This window comes from Podarcis gaigeae, assembly GCF_964106915.1.
Source record: "Podarcis gaigeae genome assembly, chromosome: 9".
Taxonomy (NCBI): Eukaryota; Metazoa; Chordata; class Lepidosauria; order Squamata; family Lacertidae; genus Podarcis; species Podarcis gaigeae.
Genome location: NC_139685.1, coordinates 76,159,950 through 76,180,485, shown reverse-complemented (window position 1 = coordinate 76,180,485; position 20,536 = coordinate 76,159,950). Strand labels below are relative to the sequence as shown.

The window sequence follows — 20,536 nt, the reverse complement described above, 5'->3', positions numbered from 1 at the left end:
AGTTTAGTCTCACTTTTACAGACTCCCAGCTTAGCATTATGTTTGAAGCAGGGAACCTAGTTTAAGCTAATAAGATTCATAACAAGGATGCTTACTCTGTTCTGTCGCTGACTGTGCTATTTTAATGATCAAATTCTTCTAATGTATTCATAGTTTTTTTTAAAAAATCTATATCCGCAGTATTTTATTGCATTTAATTTGTGAACCGCTTAGAGGTTTTTCTGAGATGTGAAGCTGTATACAGGTTCCCTAAATAAAACAGATAACAAGCCAGGTTCAAGCCAAGTGTGAAGTTGTCTTGTTATGAAACTTAACAGAACTTGTTTTAAACTGGGACTCCTGGTTCAAACATAATGTTAGGCAGGGATTCTGCTAGAGTGAAACTAAACTTTTTCTAAAGTTGTCATGCTGGCCACATGGTAGAAGGAGGGGGAGAGCACAAGCTTGATGTTTGGCATGGACTCATTGACATAGAGCTAAAACGTAACTCAGTATTTCAAGCAAATTTGGCCTATGTCTATTTATTAGCAGCAGATCATTACTGTTTGTGTGACACACATACAAACTGCAAGGCCTCCTGTCAGGTCCCTGTCGGTGAGAATCTAGTGTTTTATTTTTTTCTCGGCAGTGAAACTGACATTAGGCTTCTTGTATGTATGTATGTATGCATGCGCAGACACATTTTTAGTTTTATGTTGTAATTAGTACATCTTACATTGCAGTTTAGGGATGCGGGTGGCGCTTTGGGTTGAACAACAGAGCCTAGGGCTTGCTGATCAGAAGGTCAGCGGTTCGAATCCCCGCTACGGAGTGAGCTCCCGTTGCTTGGTCCCTGCTCCTGCCAACCTAGCAGTTCGAAAGCACATCAAAGTGCAAGTAGATACAGTGGGAAGGTAAACGGTGTTTCCGTGCGCTGCTCTGGTTCGCCAGAAGCGGCTTAGTCATGCTGGCCACATGACCCAGAAGCTGTACGCCAGCTCCCTCGGCCAGTAAAGCGAGATGAGTGCCGCAGCCCCAGAGTCGTCTGCGACTGGACCTAATGGTCAGGGGTTCCTTTACCTTTTTACATTGCAGTTTTATTGTAGTTAGTTATGAAAACCAGACAATAGATTGTATGTTGTCAATTGAAAAGCATAAACAGGAAATAAGTGAGACTTGCGTAGCCGAATACCTGCTTTCCTTAATATACTCAAAATCCAAAGGAGCCGTAGTAATCTGCCCCACATTTTGAGGGCAAGTTCACAGAGCTGGTGTTATAGTGCCCACTGATCATTTCCTCTTTCCATCCCAGCTTGGCTTCCATTATGGGGTATTGCCAGAATTCATAAGACATTGATTCTGGTGAATTGCCATATATAATGCCAGATGCCAGTAACCATTCACTTCCACACTGCCAGTTGATAATAAATAATATAATTAAAGTTTTTACCCATTCTTAGTTTTTTTATATTAAGTCTCCTACACACTGCCTAGAGATGACTGTAATTAAGCAGCTTACAAATTGTTGAAATGACATTAAAAAAATCCTTCCCTATCTTGCTGCAATGGGTATGAAAGCTGTGCCCTCTGTCATCAGAGGACCTATGCAGAAGACCTGATTTTCAACACCTTCATATCACACTGATTTCCCTTTCCCCACCCAGCATGCAGCAATGGGGAAGAAAACTGGGCCAGTGGCGGATCTTGGGGTCTCCAATGTCTGTGGCGCCTTGTGTGACGCAGAAATTCAGCGCCCCTCCGCTTCTCGCACTCCATTCTAAATTGTAGTTGCGGCATCCCTGGTGGCACACCCAAGGCTCTGCACCCTGTACGTGCTCCCCTAAATCGGCCTTTGACTGGGCCGCCTGCTTCTCAGCTGATGCTCACCAATGAGCTAAGGAGCAGAGAGGGGCCTCCTCATTGCCATGATGGGGATAAAAATATCGCGCCCCCCCCCAGGCAATCTGCATGAATTAGCTTTGTGGTGTGTTTTGTGTAACTGTGTATGTATAGCTTTTGTGTGTGTTTATAGGTTTTGCCCCACCCACCACTGGGAAAGAGCTCCTGACCACGGATCCCGAGGAAATGCACACCCACCCCTACCATTCAAATGCTAGTTTGTCTATGGAATATTTATAGTCCAGAGTGGGCAGGAAAGACCTTGACCTTATTCCCAGGTGTTGGCATAGAATCATAGAATTGTAGCATTAGAAGGGATTCCAGGGACCCCATCTAGTCCCCATCAGCTCCACCTGGTACGCAGGCTGAGACCCTACCTGCCTGCAGACTGTCTTGCCAGAGTGGTGCATGCTCTAGTTATCTCTCGCTTGGACTGCTGCAATGCGCTCTATGTGGGGCTACCTTTGAAGGTGACCCGGAAACTGCAACTAATCCAGAATGCGGCAGCTAGACTGGCGTCTGGGAGTGGTCGCTGAGACCACATAACACCGGTCTTGAAAGACCTACATTGGCTCCCAGGAAGTTTCCGAGCACAATTCAAAGTGTTGGTGCTGACCTTTGAAGCCCTAAATGGCCTCGGTCCAGTATTCCTGAAGGAGCGTATCCACCCTCATCGTTCTGCCCAGACACTGAGGTCCAACTCCGACGGCCTTCTGGCGGTTCCCTCGCTGCGAGAAGCCAAGTTACAGGGAACCAGGCAGAGGGCCTTCTCGGTAGTGGCGTCCCCCCTGTGGAACACCCTCCCATTGGATGTCAAAGAGAAAAATAACTACCAAACTTTTAGAAGACATCTGAAGGCAGCCCTGTTTAGGGAAGCTTTTAATGTTTAATAGGTTATTGTATTTTAATGTTTTGTTGGGAAACCCAGCCAGATGGGCGGGGTATAAATAAATAAATATAATAATAATAATAATAATTATTATTATTATTATTATTATAGTCCAGCCCCCTGCAATGCAGGAATCTCCTTCAGAAGAAATGGAATGAGCCTCAAGTGGCTGCCTAGGGCATATACCACCTCCATACGTGCTTTCAGGGTTACTCATACAGCTTGCTCTCAAAAAATGACTTTACAGATTTCCTGGCCTTCCATATACCTGAAGGAGTGTCTCCACCTCCATTGTCCAGCCTGGACACTGAGGTCCTCCTCGGAGGGTCTTCTGCTGATTCCCTCACTGAGAAATGTAAAGTTACAGGGAACCAGGCAGAGGGCCTTCTCAGTAGTGGCACCCACCCCATGGAACACCCTCCCTTCACATGTCAAGGAAATAAACAACTACAGTCGTACCTGTCGGAACTCCGTACGACCAAGCTGCTCCTCCGATCTCCTCTGACGGTGATTAATGACCCAAGCCTTTGATGAAGCTCCAGGCATGTTCCCATTCTGCCGAGTATACAAATAGCAGCAGAAGGACGAGAAATATGAGCTACATTGCTGCGTTTTATTTCTAACTACGCAGGCAGAGAACCAACTGGACAAAGAAACAGGAAACCAGTAACATCAACATCTGTCTCCCGTCTCCCGTGAGACTTCCAACAGTCTGGAATGTAAACAGAGTCTTGTGACTCCCAAAACTGCACAGTGGTATAAACAGAAACCTAACAGTACCTTGGATTCCAAACGGCTTGGGACTCAGACATTTTGGCTCCCAAATGTCGCAAACCTGGAAGTGATTGTTCCGGTTTGTGAACGTTCTTTTGGGACCTGAACGTCCGACAGGGCTTCCGTGGCTTCCAATCAGAAGTCACACTTTGGTTTCCAAACATTTTGGAAGTCAAATGGACTTCCGGAACAGATTCTGTTTGACTTCCAAGGTATGACTGTATTTGACTTTTAGAAGACCTCTGAAGGCAGCCCTTTGAAGGGAAGTTTTTAATGTTTGATGTTTTATCGTGTTTTAACTATTCTGCTCGGAGCCACCCAGAGTGGCTGGGGAAACCCAGCCAGGTGGGCTGGGTAATAACAGTAGTAGTAGTAGTAGTAGTAATAATAATAATAATAATAATAATAATTCATCTCAGGGATGCTTCTGCTGGCTTGTTTCTTGAATATTTTTTAGAAAGCCCATTTGAGGCCTGTATCAGATTATTAAAAAGTTCAAGCACGCACCTTATCCAGTCATTTTCAATCCTGCCCATGTCTTTGATAGACATGTATGACAAAGTAATGTGAGAAGCGACTGTGCTTCTTGACGTTAGGGTGCAGCGGTGGTGGTGAGTAGGGAGACCTTTTGTATTAAAGAACTCCTTATTGCCAGCAGCATCTTGGTTTTACGTTCCTGAATAACTCATAGATATAAATGCCTGTTGATTTTGTACCTGTTTGTCTTGTCTGTTCCCAGCGTAAGAGAACAATGCCTCTGCCTCTGGTGCTGACGTGGGGGTGAGGTGAGGCTTTGCAGCATGTTTTGAAGCGTTGAGTAATGCACCTAAATACTATCTGTTTTTCTCTAATTGCTTCCAAGAAACAATTTTCACTCCAGGAAGCTGGAGTTGCTGAATTTTCTGCATGCATCTGAAAAAGGTTCCTTGTTTGTTTGTTTGACTGACAGTTTGCTGTGGGATCTTTGCTCTGAAAAGACGTGTTTTGTTTCAGCCTTTCTTACTGAAGCAGGCTGGTGTTTTTTGTTCTTTGTTTTTTACTTGTGCCAAATAAGTTGTTTTTACTACATCAGGTAAACAAGAGGATATCTCTTTGCATTTATTGTATCGCTGCCTCCAAAGGAATAATGGCAGCTTTTATAATTTCTCTCTCTGGCTCACAAAAGACTTGACGTTAACTGCAGAAAAGATGAGAATTTTTATTCTATTTTAATGGGCAATCTTCATCCGTAGCATGCCCAAAAGTGTGCTTCGTTTCAGTAAAGGTGGGTTTTCTTTATTCCTTTTTAGGAAGAGAGCCTAGCGGAGTTCAAAGCTTACACCGTTCTCTTTTGCCCATGCATTATTTAGATTGGCATTTCAGTAAACAGATTAAACTGGGTGACACCAAAGCTGTTGGAAATAAGTCTTCAAATCTAGATTAGAAATTGCCTGCCTCTGTGAAGCCACCCACAGGTGCCTCTGCAAATAAACCACCTATCAGTAAAGTGTAGAATTAAATGTTGCCTTTAACTGACGTTTAATAAAACCTTTACATTTTTATTGTGCTGATTGCAAGAACGTAGACCTACTTTGTGCATCAGGCAGATCAGTCTTTTCATAAATGCCATTCTGCTGAACTGTATAAGGAGCACCAGAGAACAATACACATTTGGGTGGTGATACTGCAGTTTTCTCCCTGGGGAAATCCACCAAGCTGCCACATTTTTAGATAGACTCTGAAACTGGGAGGGGTGGGTGGGACTACAGTAAGCCTCAGCTTGTGTGCATTTAACTTGTGTGCATTCAGCATGATGCACATGGCAAATTAAAAAAAGTTAAATTAAAACAAACAAGGGGAGGAAAGTTGTAATGGGAAAAGGGGGCTGCTCGTGCATAAGCATCTAAGCCCTCCAAGCTTTACCATCAGTTCCTAAACTTTCCCAGTCCGAGGAGCCATGGGTGCGTGGCTGGCTACCTCAATCGCTGGCAGAATCCGTCAGTGGGCGTTTCCGGAATTTACGCCAACATAAGAGTTCCTTGACGGAAACTCTCCTTCTGGATTCTCTGCGTGACAGTTTCCTCCGCGGAGTGGGCGTCCCCAGCGGAGGTCCTGAGCCCTCCCCGCTGTTCTCACTGGAAACATCTTGGAGCCCTTCCTCCGATTGAGTTTCTGCAGGAACTCTCCCTCTCGCCCTACTGTTTCCTAGCCTCCTTGAGCCCTTCCACCACCTGACTCTCTGATGGCAGTTCCCTGACAAAAGTAGTTCTAGGGAAAATGACTTTGGCAATCCTACCTGCCATAAATCTAATGGGTTTTGACTATATGCAACTTTTGGCTTTAGGCACAATTCCTAGAATGTTATGCAATAATAATAATGATAATGATAATGATAATGATAATGATAATGATAATAATAATAATAATAATTGCCCTTCAACACAAGATCTCAGAATAAAATTGTTGAAGGCTAACTTGTAGGCTAACTGTATTATTATTCCAAAAGGTTCTTAATGACAAACTCCCCTGTTCTTTCCATTTGTTAGATTTTTCTACTGATGTCTATTAATTGCTTGTTCTTTCATCTTGAGGGTCTTTTATGTTTGAACTTTGCAAGCAGCCTTGAAAATACTTTTATTTTTAAATGCAGGATCTGAGTGATAGAAGTTTCTTAGAAGTGTCAGGAGGAAGTGGTGGGATAGCATTGGTGCCTTCACAACTTTTGCCTGTGTAGTCATATTTTTCTGATTTGGGTTCTTAAACTCCATCCCTAGTTTATATGTGCCACTAAATCGGGGCTCACTTTGACTCTCTCTGTCCATGGTGACATCTTGGCATGTTTGGAGGCAGTCTGACGCCAAGTTGGGACTTGGAGGCAAGAGATTTGGTCCACTTCCTTTTTTATTCTTTAAAGTTAAAGATTTGTTGAGGTTTAGATTAGGAAGCCTTCTTTAAGACAAAGTCCTCTGATCTTCTTAATTTGGCAGTTGTTTGTACATTCAGGATTCATTGGTTTTATCTCTGCCCCATTGATTGTGACAGATCAAATATAAAAATATTTACGTTAATTTGTTGAACTGATTTTGCTGCTGTGGATCTGTACTATTAAAGTATGCACCTTCTGTTTGTCTCGGATTCTTGACAGGATGGGCTGCGGGGAAACAGCTATGAAAGTATTTCTAGCTGCAGTTCTATTCTGAAGACAGACACTGAACTCTCAAAAACTTCAAGTGACAGTGAGCTGCAAAAGGACTTTCAGATACAAGACTCTCAACTAGCTGAATGCCCTGTAATAAGTGCAGCCCAGCCTAGGGTGGTATGTGGAACTGAAAGTGCCCTTCCGGATGACTCCGAGATTACGTCTTTGACCAGTGACCAAAGTCATGTCAGCAACCAGCCACGGGCGCACTCAGAAAATCTCTCAGACTCCAGCCACAATGTTCACACTCCCTTGTCTATCGCCACAGACCCAAGTCTGAAGGGGCTGGCAGGTACCACCAAGGCAGCCACAGGAAAAGAAGTGAGTGCCTCAGTACAGGCAAAATTGGCTGCGGACACCTCTTCTACAGAATCTGCCAAACAAATCACATCCATTACTTTTGCATCCCGTAAAAGGACATCGTCTTCCCGGGTGCCCTGTGCCAGCATTCCTGAAGCCACTCCTTTGGAAACCCAGTCGATTAGCAATGAACAGCTGGAGTCTAGTAAGCTGCAAGTGGGAACTCCTCAACCCTGCACTTCAGCGAACATGACAGCCGTTCATGCACCAGATAAGAGTGTTGAATTTCGTCCGGGTGGAGACAGCCATCGTCATGCGCACATAGTTTTCAGCAAGGAGGCATATCCTCAGGAAAAGGGTTCTGCCTCTATAGAGAATTCCCAGCCTAGTTGCTCAGATCAAAAGGTCCACTCAGTTACAGAGAATCGGGAAGAAACCCAGGCTGCTTACCAAGGCTTTACTGGGCTAAAAAGATACAACAGGCCTGCAGTTAACGCTTCTGATAATAAATTTAACCCAGGAGAAACTATGGGTGATCCTCTCCATCCCGTCAGCCCACCTCAACAAAAGGCAGAGGATGCTTCTCAAGATGTCTCGAGAAGCTTTGCTGGTATTCCTAAGCCACACTTTCCTCCAGGCAGGGAAAGTACGTTGACAAAAGAGAGCAAATCTGCCTCTGATCAATATTTATGCAGGGCTGAAGCCATGGACACTGGAAGCAGCGGCCTGTTATCCACTTCCTCCCCAGATCACGACCATTCCAGTCTCTCCTTCATCACCAACCCGGAAACGACCATTCCAGTCTCTCCTTCATCACCAACCCGGAAAGCCCTGTCTGGTGTCCACATGACCCTCTCTCCAAAGCATGTGGAATTGCCTCTTCCTAGTTTAATAGATGCTGGTGCTGAAAAGAGACGAGTTGGTGGATTTAAAAGCGACCCTCATCCATCAACTTTAAATGATCCGAGTCATTTGTTAGAAGCAACCTCTAATTTGAAACCCCCAGAACGTTACACAAGCACCCAGGATTCTGCATACTTTCCAAGGTCACCTACACCAGATTCCCACTTTAAGCGTTCCCATGTTCCAGTTGTAGCAAAACCAGCCCCAAATCAGGAGCCACTGGAGATCAGGCAGATTTTCCCAGTTACAGACCGAGGAAGCACAAGAGTACCAGGTTCGTATTGGCAGAGTCCCGAAGAGAACTTAAAAACCACGGCCTCTTCCCAAACCGAAAGGATGTCGTCGGATGCCATCACCCAAATAACAACAGAAAGCCCTGAGAGGGCAACCTATTCTGCAGAGATATTTGTTAGCAATGACACCGGTGACGTGGAAGCTCTGAGACCTTCTCATCGAAAGAGTCATGAAATGCTGGGTACTGCAGCTGCTCCCATGAGCCACATCTCAGTTTTGAACAGGCAGGCTGGTGAGAAGTTTAATTTACTGTCCTTTGATCTGAAGAGCTATGCCTAATGAGCAAGGCAGCCTTGTTCATATTATATATTATCCCCTCTCAGTTGTGAGACCTACTTTCTCCTTGAGGGATATTTGAGTAAATCTACCAGTTTAGCTTGTGAATCCACTGCCACATTTTCTGTGGGGTGGAAAAGTCATACAAGGCAGGTGAGAGCCTTGTTCCTTGCAGACCTTTACATGGACCGAAGTGTATACATTTAGGATCCTAGCTATGCCAACAGATTATAAGGTTAAAGTAGTATCACATTTGGGACGCGGGTGGCGCTGTGGTCTAAACCACAGAGCCCAGGGCTTGCTGATCAGAAGGTCGGTGGTTTGAATCCCCACAATGGGGTGAGCTCCCGTTGCTCGGTCCCTGCTCCTGCCAACCTAGCAGTTCAAAAGCACATCAAATTGCAAGTAGATAAATAGCAATCACTCTGGCAGGAAGGTAAACAGTGTTTCCGTGCGCTGCTCTGGTTCGCCAGATGCGGCTTGGTCATGCTGGCCACATGACCCAGAAGCTGTACGCCAGCTCCTTCGGCCAATAAAGCGAGATGAGTGCCGCAACCCCAGAGTCGTCTGCGACTGGACTTAACGGTCAGGGGTACATTTACCTTTAGTATCACATTTGGTGTTAAGTTTGCGTCCTTGTCCACCTTGCTTCCCATGCCTGCAGGTACGCCAAGGTTGCTGCCATATAAGCCACCTGGGAGCTCAGAGATGTACTACGTTCCCTGTCCTAAAGAAACCCTCAGACTCTCGCGGGTCCGATCAGAGACTACCATGGAGAGCTCCCACTCAGGTATTTCCTGTTGCTCCAAACTTTTATCTAAGCTGCTCAGTATCGTGGCTGTTCTCATCAGAGCCAAGGAACTGACTTTGCATAAAATGCAAGAACGTAAGCAGTTTGTTGTGCTGTGTTTAAATTTGTTGAATAGAGTTGAGCTGCAATAGTCTAGATTTACAGTAGTTGTAGAGCAGAAACAGAACTCGTATGCGTGCTTCATTTAAGCTTTGCCTTTTGGTGTGAAATGGCTTTTTAGATTTGAATGACAAGGGGAACAATTTAATAGCTAGAAAGGCAGCATGATTTCTTTCTACCAGTGTTGGTGGACCCTAGACGTCTTTAATTTTCCTGGTTCTGCTTTGAACTTCTGCTTCATTCCAGTTCTTTCTCTCCCTCCAGCAATGTTTCCCTCTTTTGTTCCAGTTTTCTCTGTGTTTTTACCTTTAGGTAAGGTATCAGTGAAGTATTCTGGGAAGCAGTGCAATGTTCAGTTTAGTCCAGCGATTCTCAACCTGTGGGTCCCCAGATGTTGTTGAACTACAACTCCCATCATCCCTGAGCTCTGGCCTTGCTAGCTAGGGGTGATGGGAGTTGTAGCCCAACAACATCTGGGGACCCACAGGTTGAGAAACAGAGACCCAAAATGTTTGCGTTGCCTGTATTTGTACAAGAGTTTAGTTAACCTGTACTCTGTGCATACTCAGAGGCATGCTTGCCTTTATTACTACTTGACCTGTATAGTAGTTCTGAATAATGCTGAGTCCTACCACTGAATGGGAAACAGATTCCTTCTCATTTGCACCATCTTTCTATGGTGTTGGACGGTGCTTCTTATTTGTTAAGTTCAATCACAAGACTGGCATGAATTTATTAGTCTTTCTTCCTCAAAGCAGGAAATAGCTTTGAGCTTCTCCCTGATGGAAAAGATGACCTGGTCAAAATTGGACCTCGCGTGCTTTTAGGTTCTGTTGTTTGCCTATCCTGTTTGGTTGGAACCGGAACCAAGAAGACATAACTAGTGATTGGAACTCTGTGAACGTAGTTCTGTAATGTTCCGTTTGTAAGTTTATTGTTCTAACTGAAGGTCATGACAAACCCCTAGCAAATAATACAGAACATTCCTCCATAGTATAAGCCAACATCCTTGAAGTATGAGAGAGAAGATACCGGAGACACCATCTAGTTTGATTTCAGATTAAACCTCTGAATCACCACAACTTGAAGTGATTCCATCTAACTCCTTTTTCCTGTGTGTTATGAAGCTATTATTTTCACTCAAAAGAAACCCAACCGTTTCTGCCAGGGTGTACCTGTTTGCTTGTGTGAACAGAGGTTTCAAAAAGCAATCTCTTGGCTCTCTAAATAAGAGTCAGGCTAGCAGATAATGAGTGATCTCTTCCACCTGAGGTTGACCACAGACGCAAAGTCTGTTTACATAGGGGACCTTGTTGTAGCATCCATCCAAGACCACAGTAGAGTTCAGTAATGAGGATGTTCGTAATCCTAGAAAGCATACATCCATTTTTAAAAAGAACTAAATTAACTGATAGAGTTGGGATATGTCTCGTTTAATTGGGAAAATGTTAAGGTGACCAAGTGCTGTTGACCCAGAATATAAATCAGCTTCCCTTGTAGACTTTAGAACTTTTACAACACAGAAACATGCTGCTGCAGGATGTTTATTTTCTCTGTGTCTTTTTTTTGATGTACTTTTTGTTTCCCAGTCCTCTTTCTCATATATACATATATATTGGTCTCCCCACTCTCTGTCTCCTAACAGGATCAAACGATGCCACCCCTCCAAAATTTCTAGCACAGGCACTTGGCTCAGGGGATGAGACTCCACCAAGTCCTGTAGCTATCAAGCACAGAGAGGGCATCTATAGTAAAAGGGCTATTCCTAAGGAGGCTTGGACAGGAGGAGATGCAGGAGCACAGGAAGGTGTCAAAGGTGACTATTCTTCTATATCTCTGAAGGTGGAACTAGAGCTGCTTTTGTGGCATCTGAATATTTATTACAGTTTGGAAGCCTCTTATGTATTGTGCTACCTTTGGAGTGTCCCAAGAATGATTGTTTTGCTGTGGGAGTTGAAATAACTTGTTGCTGTTGCTATAATCTGCCCTTCACCAAATGCTTCCAGGGGGAGCTAGAAAAATATCTTGGTTGAAAACAAAAACACACTACAGTAGTACCTTGGTTCTAGGACGGCTTGGCTCCTGAACAAATTGGCTCCCAAACCGGGAAGTAAGTGTTCTGGTTTGCAAACGTTTTTTGGAAGCCGAACGTCTGACGGGATGTCTGCTTGAGTGCAGGAAGTTCCTGCAGCCTTGGTTTTTGAACGGTTTCGGGAGTCTAACAGACTCCAGGAACGGATTAAGTTCGAGAACCAAGGTACCACTGTATCATTAAAATATTAAACTAAAATTACAAAATTACACAGTCACAAAAGTAGCAGAACAGCAGTTCAGAGCAGCAGTACCGGAGGATAGTTTTAGGATGCCATGAAAAGGCTGCTCTTTTTTATTCATCATCAAAAGATTGTGGATGAAGATTCTGAAAACAAAGGGCAAAATGATTAGATGCTATGATACCTAGAGAAACACCTCCAGTCACAAGTATTTTTAATGGGGGGCGGGCAGTGAACTTCTTAAGGGCAGCTGGGGAGTAAATGGTTAAACCTTCCTTCCGCCAACTGTAACCTCCAGGAAGATTGTACACACCTCTGGGCCAGAAATTAGACTTAGAAAAAGTTACAAACTGTTTCTATATATGTGAGTGTGGTGCTTGCTGTTCCCACTTGTGGCCATGGATCTCCTACTTTTGAAATTTTTGATATCTCTATGGTAGTTTTTGTTATGTGAATGGTGCCACAGACCCCCTGGGGTCCATGGACCACCAGTTGGGAACCACTGCCTTAAACCAATGCTTCTGTTCTGGACCCACTGCTTGGCTCCATAACCGAACCCAGAAACCTGGTCTTCCCTTTGTGCTCTTTCCCTCAGTATCCTCTGGCAGTGCAGAACGAGCCAGGCAAAGTTTCTCTCACTGCCGAAGGAAGGAAAGGTGTTAAACAGAATCTGCAAATGCCAAAAGAATTAGAGCAGAACAGCATAGTATTTTAGGGAGAGTGTGGACAGAATATATGAGCTTTTCCTTGCAAGCTTTATAGGTTCGTAACTGGCTGCATTTCCACGTAAAAAAATCTCAGTGCTCAGAAGCCGAAAGAGAATTCTTGCCTTTGTGCCTTTGATCAACTCTTGCCATGGAGTGACATACACATCTCTTGAAATGTTAGTATTAGAAGGAAGGGAGGACAGAAGAACGTTGGGGAGATGAGCACATTAAAAAATGTTCATGCCTCGGGCGAGGGTGTGTGTGGAGAGCTGTGTGTTCTGCCAGAGGGGGGAAAAACTCCTTAGCCTATAACTAGATAATCTAAATTCAATAGCCCGAATAAATGCAGGCAGCCGTCCATTTTGCACAGCCTTATTTTCAGCTTGAGGAAAGAGTTTGTGCTGCCGTTTTATTTTCCTGACAAGATTCCACAAGCCTAGGCCAGCATAAGCAATTATTTTTGTTGTTGGTCTAGCAGAGGAGTAGACAACTGCTTGCACAGAGAAACTAGTTGTGATGGGTTAAGGGGCTGCTTGTGCGTAAATGGCTGAGTTCTTAACTCCTGCAATCAGTTTCTAAACTCTCCCAGTCCGCGGAGCCATGGGTGCATGGCTACCTCAATCGCTGGCAGAATCCGTCAGTGGGCGCTTCCGGAATTTACGCCAACATAGGAGTTCCTTAACGGAAACCCTCCTTTTGGAATCTCTGGGTGACAGTTTCCTGCGCGGAGTGGGCGTCCCCAGCGGAGGTCCTGAAACCTCTCCGCTGTTCTCACTGGAAGTATCTTGGAGCCATCCCTCCGACTGAGTTTCTGCGGGAACTCTCTCTCTCCCCCTGCTGGTTCCTTCCTCAGCATCTGAGGGTCTCCTAGCCTCCTTGAGCCCTTCCACCACCTGACTCTCCGATGGCAGTTCCCTGACACTAGTCTTCTCTTGAGTTCATTTATACAACTCCATTTATTGCTGCTGTTATTGCTCTGGCCCATAAAGGGACTTGGAAGTGCATTGAAATGGATTTTAACCATTGTGCTTATTAATTTTATTTGTTTCACTTCCCTTGTGTTTATGTTTTTCATTTTGTATTGTCACTTTTTCATTATATTTATGTTCTTTTTTTGTATAATTTGTATTATTTTTGTTGGCCGCCTTAAGCACAGTTGTCTTGTTTTTAAAGTTACTTTTTTCAAAGTACGGTTTGACACGTTCTTCTAATTGTATGTCACCTTGGGAGAGCCCTGTTTTGAAAAGCAACATATACAAATCCCCAAATTAATGGATGAAAAGAAAATAAACTGAACATGTAAGGAGACTGCGTCTAGAGTTGATGAATAGCACTGTCAATTTAGAACGAGAACCATCATATATTGTAGCTGTTTCTTTCCAGCCAAACTTAAATATTTCATTTTCTTTTCCCTTCCTTTCCCCCTTTAGGAAGCCCCAAAGTCCCAAATCCCTTGGAATCTGTGGCAGCTACCCATTCAGTGTTCAGATCTGCTCAGTTTTACCTGCATCACCCAGTGCCTCTGCAGCATGAAATTGACTTCCTTTCTGGGAATGATGCCTTGGGACAGTATGCTGTGCAAGAGCGTCCAGCCCTTCCTTCAAAAGACATCTTCCAGTACGACGGAACATCCAGAAGAGGTCAGGCGGTTTTCTCTCCGCACCAGCCAACAGGAGAGGAGAGGTTTTCCCCACCGAATTTTGAGCCAGATTACAGTGTGCTGGAGGAATTGAGGTTCAATGAGACTTTGGAGAGAGGCTCTCCGAGTAAGGAACTAAAACAGCCTGATGGGAGGAAAAGTGGCCACAAATTGTCCAAAGACCAGCTTCCAAGCAGCCAAAGGAGCAGCTTCAAAGAGAAGCGGGTAGCCGATCTCCCAACGATGCAAAGTGCTCCTTTCACAGGCAGTTTAGATGAACTCTGGGCTAAATACTTGGAGCGTCAGAAGCAGCATCAGCAACGTAGTCCGAGTGGCAGCAGCAGAAGTGAGCTGTCTCTGGTAGAGCGACTTGATAGATTAGCCAGGCTTCTGCAGAACCCGGTTAGGCACATCCTGGTGCCTGTCAAGGATGAAGATGTCCGTGTCCAAGTGGAGCCAAAGGGAAAAGAGTCCAAGAAGATAATTTCCCAAGGAAATAAGGCGTACAAAGGTAGAGTGGCAATCCATAGCCCCAGAGGAAAGGCGGAAGAGAGCCCAGAGGCTACCAGCAATACAAAATCTAGGCATTGTAAAGTTGGCAGTGCCACAGCTCTTTACCACATGGGTCGAAATTTGGAGCAGCGTCGGAATTTGGCGATTCTGAGCGACACCTCTTCTGAAATGAGGCCTGTGAAAGATTCCAGCGTGTTAACTGACATCACCTCCGATTCAGAAGTGACTCAGCCCGAGACGGACACTGCGTCTCGGACGGAGGCAAGTGTTTCTGTTTCCACGATCGACACAGAGAGGCTGATCCGGGCCTTTGGGCATGACAGAGTGCAGGTGTCCCCCAAACTGTCCCAGCTCTACAGCGCAATCCGACACCAGAAGACGCGCTCGGAGAAGTATGCCAAGGGGAGTAGGAAAGACAGGGCAGCAGACTACCAAAGAACGGCTCATGCTGAGCCAAAAAGAAAAGAGACCCAGGTAACTATAATAAATAATAATAATATTTTTTTATTTATACCCCGCCCTTCCCGGTTCAAAAACCGGGCTCAGGGCAGCTAAGAACAAATTTAAAACACTTAATTGTAAAAGCAGCATAAAATACAGTATAAAAACATGAATAACAAAATTCAAAGTTCAGAAATCAATTTAGGGGAAATCCATCCTAATAAGCATTAGATAATCACCAGGCTAGCTGGCTGAATTAGTCCTGCTTGGGCCAGTGAGGAGGCCAGGGGAGAATTAGCTGTGGGGTCTCAGAGCGGGTGAGCTTCATAAAAGGGGAGGGAAGAGAAGGGAAATAAAAGATCAGGTTGAATTCAAATTAAAGGCCAGGCTGAATAGCTCTGTCTTACAGGCCCGACAGAAGGAGGTTAAATCCTGAAGAGCCCTAGTCTCAGGGGACAGAGCATTCCACCAGGTCGGAGCCATCACTGAAAAGGCCCTGGCCCTGGTGGAGGGTAGTCTGACTTCCTTAGGGCCTGGGACCTCTAAACTATGGTTATTCATGGACCTGAAGGTCCTCTGCAGGGCAGACCAGGAGAGGTGGTCCCGTAAATACGAGGGCCCTAGTATGTGGCATAGGAACCTGTGGGGTAATCCACAGCAAAAATTTTGCTGTGATCTATGATCTGCATATGGACGCGGGTGGCACTGTGGGTTAAACCACAGAGCCGAGGACTTGCCGATCAGAAGGTCAGTGGTTCAAATCCCTGCGACGGGGTGAGCTCCCGTTGCTTTGGTCCCTGCTCCTGCCAACCTAGCAGTTCGAAAGCACGCCAGAGTGCAAGTAGATAAATAGGTACCGCTCCGGCGGGAAGGTAAACGGCGTTTCCGTGTGCTTCTCTGGTTTGCCAGAAGCGGCTTAGTCATGCTGGCCACATGACTCGGAAGCTGTACGCCGGCTCCCTCGGCCAGTAAAGCGAGATGAGCGCCACAACCCCAGAGTTGTCCCTTTACCTTTACCTATGATCTGCATAAAACTGGTGAAAGGAAAGAGTGACAACTAGCCTTTAATTTGAAGATCAGCTAAGCTATGTGGGCGGAGGCAGGCTAATCTTCATTGGGGTCTCTCTGTCTTTCTCCTCCTCTGCATCAGCTGAGCTGAGGCCTCTGTGTGTGAGAGTATGGAAAGGTCAGCCTTGTTGTCCTTTAGCTTTCGTAAGCAGCAGGTGAAATGGTCTTTAGCTGTGCCTTCATTATGCATCTTGAGGCACCGGACGAAAACGTTCCTCTTCAACCAGGCCTTTGTCTGATTAACAGCCCACGTCCTTTTAAATGTTTTTGTGGGAATGGGCTGTTTTGTTTTGTTTTTGTTCTTGTTTTTATTATGTACTTTGTGGTTTTATTCTGTGTTTTCATGCTGTGATTCATTCATCTTGATATCTCGGAACAAAGGGTGGCATACAAATTTTAGTACAGTGGTACCTCTGGTTGCGAATGGGATCCGCTCCAGAGCCCCGTTCGCAACCTGAGCAGAACGCAATCTGCGTGTGTGCGGGTCGCGATTCGCTGCGTCTGCGCATGACATCGTTTTGAGCGTCTGCACATGCGCGAGCGGCGAAACCTGGAAGTAACCCTTTCCAGTACTTCCAGGTTACCGCTGGACGGAACCTGAAAAGATTTAACCCAAAGTGTCCTTAACCCGAGGTATGATTGTAGTAGCAGTAGTAATAATAATAATTGTAATAATAATAATAATCCTGTCCTACTTCATAATATAGATGGGGACATGACATAATAAAGGGGGTGCATCATGGCCACAATTGTTGCTAATTTATATGCCAAAGTGGTTTCTTATATTGGGGTCTCACCCCAGATGGCGACCAGTAACTTTCCTTCCGTACTTCCCCACCAAGCAACTTACATTCATCCAAGCTGGAGGCCATGAACAGGGGGAATAATTGCCTCATCCTCATGACCACAGAAGTGACGATTTCTGAAGGAAATGGATGTGGACATTGTGTTCTAAAAAGCTAGCTAGCTTGTTTTTCAAGGTGGTGCTCTTTGTGTGTGCGTGTGAGAGAGACTGGCTGATTTGATTCCTTTCCAAACACCGACAAACGAATTTACAGTCCTCTGAAACCTTTATGCATCTGCCTGATTCTTTCCTTTAGGCAACGGACTCTTTCATTTCTTCGGATTCAGTTTCTACCCTCAGCAGTTCCCTTGGACCAAGCCCTGCTCTCAGTAGCAAGCGGAGCAGGCGGATGTTGAACAAGGCTGTCCAGGCAGGTGAGCAGCTCTCATTCCGACTCTTGCCTTCATGTCTGCGCTCTTGCCTTTTTGTTGTGATCCTCTTCAGAGTCCCTCGCTCTTACTTCAGTCAGCCAGGTGTCCTTGCAGAGCTCTCTCCGCCTGCACATATCTGCAGCTCAGATCCTTTCAAAAAACGGATAACAAGCTGAACTCCGCTGAAATGGCACTCCCCTTCCCTCCACTGGCTTCTTTGATGCTAGCAGGTAGTTCCTTTGTTCGTACTCTGGGCTTTCTCGACTCTGGCCTCGTAATAAATCTTGGGTCAGAGAACTGACTTGTTCTGTGTGGTATTTTCCCCACCTGCAAGCACAGTCGTAAACTTTCTCACTACTGCAAATAAATGTCAGTTCTCTTGCTCAGACGGTTGGTGCTTCACTCCTTATTTGATGATGTGAATCTTGCTCTTATTTGTTGTGTGATTTCTGTTCTGGAACAATACTTATCTAAAAATGGAGGCCAGTTGTATACAACCGTGTACTAACCTCACTGTGGGACGCAGGTGGCGCTGTGGGTTAAAGCCTCAGCGCCTAGGACTTGCCGATCGAAAGGTCGGCGGTTCGAATCCCTGCGGCGGGGTGCGCTCCCGCTGCTCGGTCCCAGCGCCTGCCAACCTAGCAGTTCGAAAGCACCTCCGGGTGCAAGTAGATAAATAGGGACCGCTTACCAGCGGGAAGGTAAACGGCGTTTCCGTGTGCGGCTCTGGCTCGCCAGATGCAGCTTTGTCACGCTGGCCACGTGACCCGGAAGTGTCTCCGGACAGCGCTGGCCCCTGGCCTCTTGAGTGAGATGGGCGCACAACCCCAGAGTCTGTCAAGACTGGCCCGTACGGGCAGGGGTACCTTTACCTTTTACCTTTTTACTATCCTCACCCCCTATTGAAACTGGAGCCATGCACAACCTCCAGTTTTCTGCAGGTCTATACATTATTGGCAGAATGAAGAGTTTTCGAGTTGGAGGGGACCTAAGAGGACATGTGCTCCAGCCCTCCTTCTCTGAGGCAGGGTGAGGGATGCAGGAATTCCACAATGCATAAGACAGGCATGGTTCTTGGTGTGTTCTCTTTGGTTAAATCATGGGTAGGCAAACTAAGGCCCGGGGGCCAGATCCGGCCCAATTGCCTTCTAAATCTGGCCCACGGATGGTCTGGGAATCAGCGTGTTTTTACATGAGTAGAATGTGCCCTTTTATTTAAAATGCATCTCTGGGTTATTTGTGGGGCCTGCCTGGTGTTTTTACATGAGTAGAATGTGTCCTTTTATTTAAAATGCATCTCTATGTTATTTGTGGGGCATAGGAATTTGTTCATTTCCTCCTCTCCAAAATATAGTCCAGCCCCCCACAAGGTCTGAGGGACAGTGGACCGGCGCCCTGCTGAAAAAGTTTGTTGACCCCTGGGTTAAATCAAGGTTCTCCCTGTTAAGATATGGAGTCCTTTGCTGCATCAGGCCAGAGCTCCACCTAGTTTAGCATTCTGTTCTCATGCCCGTGAAGGTTGTAAAAGGAGTTAGAAGGGTCTTCTGAAATTTCTGATCCCATTGTGTGGTATCAGCAACATGTTCAGTGATTGGACCTAGGCTCTGTGCAGGGCTTCTTGTTCTACAGACTAATGTATATGGGGGAAAAGCAAGTGTGTATATTCAGAAAATGAACATGGAAGCACATGTGACAAAATCAATACATAGAAGTAATAAATCCTGTAGCTAGGCTACTATATCTGATGATTTTGCTGTGTGTATGTGTCATTTTTCATTCTGCATAGCTCTTTGCACTGTTCATTGATGCTTGAGCATCCTTCAGAATCTCAAGGAAGGAGATGTTGCTGCAAGTCCTGGACATTCCAGTTTCTGTCCAAAAATACTGTATATTTCTCATATTTTTAAAGTAAAAAAAGAAGGCAGGATCTTTGCTTTTCATATCTTGTTTCTGTTTTATTAACTTTGAGCAGGTTTCACATGTGGATCTAATTCCAGAATTTAATGCATCTCTGGGTTATTTGTGGGGCCTGCCTGGTGTTTTTACATGAGTAGAATGTGTGCTTTTATTTAAAATGCATCTCTGGGTAAAAAAGTAGAGTTAAGATTCAGTCTGTATGCCAGCTGTGACTTGGCATCCATCCATTCATGTAAGCAAGTCTAATTCGACTAATTACTAATAACGAAAATGTGCATATTTGTTAATGTGTCTAGAGCAGACCGTGTCAAGCCTAGCTCATAATCAGTTTGCAATGTGTGGCCCTCTGTGGTAAGCATAGAAAAATCAATCGTTAAAATACAATTAAAACACCAATAGAATTAAAGCTATATGCACATACATAAAACCTGTTTAGAACATACCAGTATCAAATCCCTTTCTTTTGAACCCCAGGAGACTTTGAGATTGTGAACAGCGCAACCAAGAAGCACACCCGAGACGTCGGCCTGACTTTCCCCACTCCGACACCCAGCCAGGCGAGGCTGCGGGAAGATCCCGAGAGTGGGACGGAGGGCGAATTTGCTCAGCTGGATGGGTTCCTTCTGGAAAGCAAGGCCAAGCAGAGGAGGCAGCATGGCAGGCTTCTTGCAGAGAAAAAAACGAGGAGGAACAAGCCACGGTGGCGGCAAGGTCTCTGACAAGCGTTGCGTCTTTTTGTGAATGAGGAAGGACTTGCGTGGGGCTCAGGCTTTTGTCTCTTGTTGCTGTGGTGCCATAAAAACCAGCAGTTGGTGCATGTAGAGGACAGAGCACACACATCACAACAAATCAAAGGTGGCTGTAAAACGCACCATTGTACCCACACACCAATAGATAGATAGGGAGTTACATATGCTACTGTTTCTCCTGTAGCCGATTTCCCTGCCCTGCCCGTTGATAGGCTCGTTCACGGCTATCCGCAGAATAAATCTTTGGTTCCACTAGAGAAGGGGAGTCAAACAGTGCTGACAAAGAGCCTCAGGGCAAGACGAAGGCAGGCGAGTCTGTGTCAGCCTGCCTCTAGGATGTGGCCATAAGCAAAAAATAAATGAGAATTCCAGGTTAACTTTTGCAAATACAGTAGCACCTCAGGTTAAGTACTTAATTCATTCCGGAGGTCCATTCTTAACCTGAAACTGTTCTTAACCTGAAGCACCACTTTAGCCTATGGGGCCTCCTGCTGCTTCTGCGCCACCAGAGCACGATTTCTGTTCTCATCCTGAAGCAAAGTTCTTAACCCGAGGTACCATTTCTGTGTTAGTGGAGTCTGTAACCTGAAGCATCTGTAACCCGAGGTACCA

General features: G+C 45.4%; 1 protein-coding gene across 1 annotated transcript in view; it reads left to right on the top strand.

Moving 5' to 3' along the window:
- Nucleotides 1–20,536, top strand: part of ALMS1 (ALMS1 centrosome and basal body associated protein) — a 78,451-nt gene that overhangs the window by 35,960 nt on the left and 21,955 nt on the right. Inside the window, exons 9-14 of the mRNA XM_083756158.1 lie at nucleotides 6,666–8,448; nucleotides 9,157–9,282; nucleotides 11,048–11,218; nucleotides 13,813–15,008; nucleotides 17,144–17,261; nucleotides 19,650–19,886. Coding sequence (XP_083612284.1) covers nucleotides 6,666–8,448; nucleotides 9,157–9,282; nucleotides 11,048–11,218; nucleotides 13,813–15,008; nucleotides 17,144–17,261; nucleotides 19,650–19,886 — 3,631 coding nt within the window. The remainder of the gene's footprint in view (nucleotides 1–6,665; nucleotides 8,449–9,156; nucleotides 9,283–11,047; nucleotides 11,219–13,812; nucleotides 15,009–17,143; nucleotides 17,262–19,649; nucleotides 19,887–20,536) is intronic.